A 7,756-nucleotide genomic window follows, 5' to 3' on the forward strand; every position below is an offset into this window, starting at 1 on the left:
GTTGAAGAGCAGTTTGAAAATATTGAACTAAGTCAAGATTCCACAGAAACATTACCAGTGGAGAACATGCTAGGTCAGTTGAGGGTGAATTTATTGGAAAATTTTTATTTCAACTTGTATAAATTATTTCTTTTAGATGGAATTATGGGTGAAGAAAATGCAGACTTTGGTGAACTGTTTAGTCAATTAAGGGCTATGAAAGAACATGCAGCGTTGTTGCCGACTAATCAAAGACGAATAGCAGCCGAACAATTAGTCACCGCTTTTTGGAAAGCGATGGGCGGTGATCCGTCAGAAATGGAAGATTAATTCGTGTATTAACTGTACAATGCACTCGAGCACATATTAGAAACGCTTTACTTTACGACGATATCTTTTTGATATATTGGTTTTAAAAAAAAAAAAGCAGCAAACATACAATTGCAATAGTTAATTGTGAAATATTTGAAACCGTTTCAATAAAGTCAACGTAATAATATCAAATTATAATAATCATAAGGATAAAATGAAAATATATAGTATTACATGTATAAAATTTACAGTTAAAACGTCGTATAAAGATCTCGTAGTAAAATTTATCGAATTTGCTACTTCATATGATTTCTTCTGCAAATGTTTTTATCGAAATTTCGTATAATTTCATTATAGATATTAAATTAAGTATAGTAGAAAATAGGTCATATTAAATCGAATGTAAATGTAAAATCTTTATTTGTAAGTGACAGATCTGCATGAAAATCTGGAAGTCATAAAATCTTTCAAACATTTCTCAATTGAAATAATGATCGAAATGAACAAAATATACTTGTCTGTTGTACCTGGTTTATTCCTCAAATATTGGCATCCTTGTTTTCGCCGTATTGCCGAGCGTCTGTAGTTGCCGGCCTGCCGTTTGACTAAAATGTCTGATGCTTTTCTCACAGTGGCTCTATTTGATTTGGACGAACGTAGAAATAGAAAAGTGGAATTAAAAACGTTCGTGCAACCGAGAGATTCAACGTGTGACGTGCGAGATATTTTATCGTTTTTATCGCGGACAACATGTACTCGTCGGTTACTTAGCATTCGACATGAAGTAAGTTATCTTTTAATATCCAACAACACTATACTCAGTGATATTTGGATCTCTTTTAATATTCTTTTGGAATTTATGTATATTTGTTTATGTAATGACAGTTTCATGAAATTCTGTTGAAACTGAGTGCATTTGTTGCAACCTTTTGTGTCGTACCTGAAAATCGAATACTCTAACTCCTCGTTATTTTACCTGAGATTTTCCTGATAAAAACATGCTTCAATGGTTTGAAGTATTGGATATTTTAATATTTCACCTAGCCATCGAATCAGCTTAAACATTTATTGAGAACAGTTAAATGAAATTATTATTATTGATGATTGTGCATAGAATACCTGTGCTACTTCTTAATAAAGTGCTTATGTGTGTGTGTGTTGGTGTGAATGTTTGTATTTAAAGTATATTGTTGGTTTTTTGCGGGAAAGTGTACGTGCATATGTTTTTTTTATAACATAGTATATTAAAATGTGATAGAGAAGTTAATGACTCTTTTATATGACTCAAGCTGCAATTTTTTTTTTTGCAAAGGAATTATAATTCATTGAAATGCAAATGTAAATTGTATATTTTTTATTTTGTAGAGTCTGGTATATATTGAATATGAAAAGTAAAACTTTTGTTGATGCTTATAATACTCATTTAAAGAATAATTATATGCATGATAAAGTAAGGCTTTGTCAAAGATAAAGGTAGATGTAGTTGATCCTCCTTAAGGTAAATTTCTAAATTTACCCATTTTTTTCTATAATAAACTAATTTCATTGTGTTCCTTTATTGCAATATAATTTTATGTATGTAGAAAAACCGGAAAAGAAAAGTGTTAACACAATGTCGCAATCAGAAGATGCTTATGCTCCAGAGGAACCAACACCAGATATTCCAATATCTTTGCTTGATATACAAATGCCAGAAACACCAGAAAGTACAAGGGGCCAAGCTAGTGATGGAGACACACCCAGGTTGGAGAGTCCCAAAATGCTTAAACCTGTATTAGGAAAAGTACAAGCTAAAAAGAGATTAATGGCATTTGCAAATAAGTTTAATGTGCTACCAAAAGTCCAAAGTAAATCCAATTTACTTCAAGCACATTCTACTAAAATTTCTAAATCTAAAAGTATGTCAGGTGACAATAGTAAATCTTCACAAAATGACTCAAGCACAGGGTTAAGTATAGAGTCAGATTCTATGCAATTTCATAATCGTCATTCAAATGGTAGTAAATCAAAAAAGAAAACAGGTAATGTTTCATAAATTTAGATCATACATTTGTTTTTATATTGAGAAAAATATATCCTTTAATAATTCTATGGTATAATTGTGCAGAGGAAAAGATACTGGCTATAGAAGAAATTAGAAGAGAAGAATCTAAAAGTAAGATGTTATTGGCAGAAGCTATGGCTGCAGGTACTTAGTAGCATATTTTGTGTTAAAATCAATTGCTGGAAATAATAACTTTATCTTACAGCTAGTTTAGAAGAAGAAACATATGCAAATAGAAATGGACAAAATTTGTTAGAAAATGTAAAAATAATAAGAGAGAGAAATAGACAAGATGACATTAGTGTTTCCCATAAAAATGCTTCTAAGTCGTCAATAGAAAGTAAATATTCCGAAAGGTATAAAAGCATTTGTTGTTGTTATATTATAAGTAATTATTTTATGCATTTGTGTGTATATGAATAATGAAAAAAAATTTCATTAAGGCGGCGGTACGGGAGAGACGAGCGTCGAGATAGTGTGAGTAGAGAGTCAAAAGATTATAACGGTAGTAAAGAACGATACTATAAAATCTCTCATGATAAAGAACAACGTAGAAAAGATAAAGATAAGAAAGATGATAGAGATAAGCGAGATGATAGTAATAAGTATGAAGAGAGTAGAGATAGAAGAGATGAAGAAAGAGAGAAAAAAGATAGTGAAAGAGATAAGTGGGAGGAAGTGCGAGAAAAAAAAGGAGTGAAAGAAAAGAGAGAGAGTTTCAAGGAAAAGAAAAGTGATTCGCAAGAAAGAATTTCAGAAATCAAAGATAAAAGAGAGAAGGAGAAGGATAAAGACAAGGGAAAAGAGAGAGACATAATGAGCTCGTCCTCGTGGGTAGAATTAAAAAAGTGTGGTATAACAATGGATGATATTATCGATATTAGAAGACGTGATCACTCAGAGCGATCAACAAAAAACAGGTTTGTCTGTATTCTAAAAATATTCGTTGGTCATTCAGTTACATTGTTTCTCATATATTAAACAAATATCAGACAAAAACAAAATATGTGTACATGTATATTACAGAACCGCTGAAGATTATTTACGTCACTTCGAGCAAATGTTAATGCTGAACGATTTTCGTTCAAAACGCTACGCCTTTGTTGCCGAAGGTCTTGACGGTCCTAAAGAATATCCTCCTGAATCAATTAGAGTCACCAAACGAGGAAGGCCTCAATTGTTTTACTCCGAAAATCCTCGTATGTCACTGTTCATCAATCATCAACACATTCTTCAAGCAGTTACCACTGATCATCGTGAAAAAATGCGGGAGATATGCGAGACAGACTTTATACGGTATATCAAAATATCTTTTATCCCGTCAATTTTCCTTTACCCATTCAGATCCTAACAATTCTAGAGATAATCCAGAAGAAGCGGAAAAGCCTCAGCGTATACGTAATTGGTATCCAAAAACGGGTATCTGTAAGTCTTCTGAAAGCGCGAAATGGCACGTACCTATCAGCGTACAGCTACCTAAATCAAAATGGGACAGTGAGGACGAAGACAGGTTATCCAATGAAACCGAGAAAGGAGAAGGGGAAAATGAAGTGGAATCCAGTAATATTCCCTCGGAACGAGGTAAAACTTTAGTATATTTTATTTCAAATTTTTTTATTATATACAAAAATGCATTTAATACATGTTATTCATTTTAGAACCAGAGGTATTTTCTCCACGATTAAGCACTATGGAGAAGGAAATAAATAACGACAAGAAAATAGTTAAAGAAGACGAGACATCTGTTGTTAATAAGGTGGACGACAACAGACGATCAGCCTCTCCTTTGCTACAGTCAGCTGGCAACGAAAAATTAGCCTCAGAGTACGAGCAGTTCATGAAGATGGTTTGCAGCGATATTCCAATATCGAAGGAGTTTTCCCCGAAGCCAACTAAATCCTCTGCTTCAACTTTGAGCTATCATGAATTTAATATAGAAACCAACTTGCCCGAGGACAATAATTTCTCGTTCGTAGAGCACAGTATATCCGGAAAATCAGATAAGAGCGATTCGAGTAAAGTTGAGGAGAAACTCAAATCGAATGAAAATCGACAGAACTTGGAAAAAATTTCAAAGATCGAGGACGATCGAATATCTTCGAGCAGTTCTCAGATTCAGATTCAAGAACGCATAAGAGTAGAGAACAAGGACATACATGACAAAAGTGAGTCTGAAGAGGATTCGAAGTCGATACCCAGCGACTGGGAAAACGTTAGAATCAAAGTGGAACGTTTGAGTGACGAAAATTCCGATTCCAGAGAAACGAGGAAGAAGAAGAGACGGAAAAAGATGACTTCAAGTAGCAGTGAGTCGTCCAGTTCGTCAAGTTCCTCAGACTCGGATGAAGAAGTGAAAAGAAGGAAGAGAAAGAGAAAATTATCCAATGACTCAGACTCGCCTTCAGATACTGATAGCAGCGATAGTAGCAGCAGCAGCAGCAGCGATTCCTCGAGTTCTGACGATAAACGAAAAAAACGCAGAAAGAAAAAGCGGAGAGCTGAAAAAAGGAAGAAGAAAGCGAAACGAATAGCTAGAGCGAAAAAGAAGAGAAGAAGAAAAGTGAGTTCTGATTCCAGTAGCAGCGATTCCTCCGATGACAAAAGGAAGAAAAAAGCGGCAAGTAAAAAGTCTAAACAAAAAAAAGTGTACAACGATAAGCAGGAAAGTAACGAACACCTGGTGAAGGCTATACAGAAGTCTCCTTTAGAATGTTCGCCGGAGAACGCGAAGTTGATACGCTCCCAGGTTCCTTTAAAGAAGATCAAAGAAGAAGCTAAGGCAGAAAACAGAAAGAAGCCTGAGAAACGTGACATTTGGAGTAAGGAACAGGAAATGGTCAGGAAAGTGATATCTGATGGCAGCGTGTGTAACAAAGCTCACAAAGACGATGAGAAGAGTAAAGCTGATGAACGATATTTGGAGGAATGGGAGATGGATTCTGTGATAATGTCACAAAAAGGAGAAAAGAAAAATGTTGAGAAAGTAGACAATGTCGAAGTGGAGAACATAAGAAAGCTGGATAGGAAAGATGAACGGAGCAAGAAGGACGATAGAATGAAGAAGGATGAACGTTTTAAAGAAAAATGTCCAAGCATCGGTAAAGAGATCTTGCAAGTAGGTTTGAAGATGGAAGAAGACAGCGATGGAAAGAAAAAGAGGAAGAGAGACAAAGAAAAGAAAAACAGCAGTGAATTTCTGGCTGATTGGGAGAAGGAAAGCGAACGAATCTCTCAGCAAATGATGCAAGATGAGATGAAGTACTCAAAGAAGTTGGACAAGCAGAAAAAAGAGAAATGGGGTGAGACTGAATTCGACACTTTGAACGTGCCGTCTTTGACACAGCTTGAGAGAGAAGTGAGCAAGAGACAGCTGTTGGCAGACGAGTGGGAGGTCGACAGCTTAGAGGCTGTACCTAATCTGATGATCAATAAGAAGAAAGCTTTGAAAACTGCGAAGAAACTGGAGAAAGAGGTACGATACGACAGGAAGACGGACACGTATATCGCCATAGAGAAGGAGACTTTGAGGGAGTGTAAAAAGAGGCAAGACAGATTGTCAGCGATGAGGATTTGGGAGGAGGAGCAAGAGGAAGGAGAGAAGGAGGCTATGATGCTCATGGAACAGAAGACTAAACGGAAGAAAGATGAATGGGAGATTGAAGAAGACACGTATCTGAGAGAAAAAAGCGAAAGGAAAACGAGCATAGATGATAGCATCCCAGAAATTGATAGCATTCACAAAGAGGTAAGCTCAGCCAGTAAAGACGTGGAAGCATCGATGAAACACGATGTTGTTGCTACCAAAAAGAGCAAAAAAAGTCGCTGGGACATAGCGTCACAAGCTGAAGAGAAACTAGAGCTGAAGGCTCCTGTTATGTGGGAAGAAGAGTGCGCTGAATGGACAAAAATGAATAAATTCGAGCGCAAAGTCGACAGAGTATCTTTGGAACGCTGCGAAACGATGTTACCCAAGGCAAAGATAAAAGACGAGGACGTTTGTATGGTCGAACAGCAATCGAGAAAGTCTACGTCTAAGAATTCAGAGATTACAGACTTGTTTCCGAGAAAATCCCAGGATGTGGATTTGTTGGTATCGTCTTGGGCCCCGGAAGATCATCTTAGAAGTAAATTGAGAATGAAAAGCTTGGAGAATAGTTCACAGAGAGATACGTTCTTTGACAAAACGAAGGAACTAACGCCAACTAAAGAACAACATACTGTGGAACAATTGACGGACATATTTGAGATAGATGTGAAGTTGACAAAGAAGAGTGTGGAACTGTACAGTCCTAGTTCACCAGCTGCATCTCAGAAATCAGAGGTATATTTTAAATGAACGTGTATTCATTTTTATTCATTTTAATTATGTACATTAACATTCTTGATCTTTCAGGATATGGAAACTTTCAATGATGATAGCCATATAAGTTCCTTAAACCTGAAGGAGGATCTCTCTCCAGAAAAGCCGAAGAAAGAAAACTTAATTAAATCTGACGAGGAGTCAGTTCCCAATATTCCCCTTCAGATAAAATACAGAGATGGCAAGTATACAAAGCCTACAGTGACAAAAGAAGAGTTCGAAGATATCTTGGGGGTACAGCCAGCAGAGGAACAGACTCTTCAGAAGAAATTCGACGCGAAGTCGTCTGAAAGCTCATTGGACCTTCCAATAAACGAGCCATGTCCCGACCCGAATTATAAATCCCTTCGAATGGATATATTCGCTGAGTATGAGTCTGACGAATCACGTGGCAAGCTAAGCAACAAGAGTTCTGAGACAGCATCCTCTGCTAGAACAAAAGAAGGAGGAGAAGAGACCAATGAAGGAAAGGCAGCTCTCAAATTAATCCCTAAGCAGCTGTTAGTTAGACGAAATAACGAACGCGTGAAGACGAAACTGATCTCAGACGATCCCGTGCAGCACGCAGCGGCACTGTTGACCATCCAGAAGAAGCTTAGAGAATCGCACGCAGTGAGAACTGACATAAAGAGCACCTCGAGCGGTGAATCGTCTACCGAATTCAAGATCGAGTGCGAGAAAACGACCAGCAGCGACACACCGATTGCTGGTGAGCCACACCAATCGCAACCCACAGAACAGACCACTATAACAGATGTCAAGGTAGACTCAAAGGAGTTGTCGATAACGGTGAAAACCTCGATCACAACGAAATCAGAATTGCCAAGCTCAGCGAAGCTGGATTTTGATCGTGCCGAAGAGTACAAGTCTGGAGATAAAGTGTCTAAGGTGGAAGAGCTTAAAAAGCCTAAAGCACCTGTTAATAAGGATGTCAGTGACACTGAGGCTCAACTGCGATCACCTAGCAGAGAACAGAAAAAAAAGAGTCCTAGTAGAAAGGAAAGTAGGGAGGATAAACGTACGGGTGATCGTGGTAAGGAGAAGAGGGATAAGAAATTCGA

General features: G+C 37.1%; 2 protein-coding genes across 2 annotated transcripts in view; both read left to right on the plus strand.

Moving 5' to 3' along the window:
* LOC108576468 (alpha- and gamma-adaptin-binding protein p34-like) overlaps positions 1–406 on the plus strand; it is a 1,546-nt gene extending 1,140 nt beyond the window's left edge. The window contains 2 exon segments of the mRNA XM_017939475.1: positions 1–73; positions 137–406. The exon segment at positions 1–73 is cut by the window's left edge and continues 3 nt beyond it. Coding sequence (XP_017794964.1) covers positions 1–73; positions 137–309 — 246 coding nt within the window. The 3' untranslated portion in view covers positions 310–406.
* Positions 407–938: 532 nt separating this feature from the next.
* The window catches only part of LOC108576503 (trichohyalin-like), an 11,406-nt gene continuing 4,588 nt past the window's right edge, over positions 939–7,756 (plus strand). The window contains exons 1-10 of the mRNA XM_017939513.1: positions 939–1,075; positions 1,875–2,238; positions 2,293–2,312; positions 2,399–2,479; positions 2,541–2,691; positions 2,779–3,255; positions 3,362–3,631; positions 3,696–3,916; positions 3,994–6,656; positions 6,729–7,754. Of these exons, the coding sequence (XP_017795002.1) occupies positions 1,904–2,238; positions 2,293–2,312; positions 2,399–2,479; positions 2,541–2,691; positions 2,779–3,255; positions 3,362–3,631; positions 3,696–3,916; positions 3,994–6,656; positions 6,729–7,754 (5,244 nt within the window). The 5' untranslated portion in view covers positions 939–1,075; positions 1,875–1,903. The remainder of the gene's footprint in view (positions 1,076–1,874; positions 2,239–2,292; positions 2,313–2,398; positions 2,480–2,540; positions 2,692–2,778; positions 3,256–3,361; positions 3,632–3,695; positions 3,917–3,993; positions 6,657–6,728; positions 7,755–7,756) is intronic.

Source organism: Habropoda laboriosa, unplaced genomic scaffold, assembly GCF_001263275.1.
Source record: "Habropoda laboriosa isolate 0110345459 unplaced genomic scaffold, ASM126327v1 scaffold291, whole genome shotgun sequence".
NCBI classification, from domain to species: Eukaryota; Metazoa; Arthropoda; class Insecta; order Hymenoptera; family Apidae; genus Habropoda; species Habropoda laboriosa.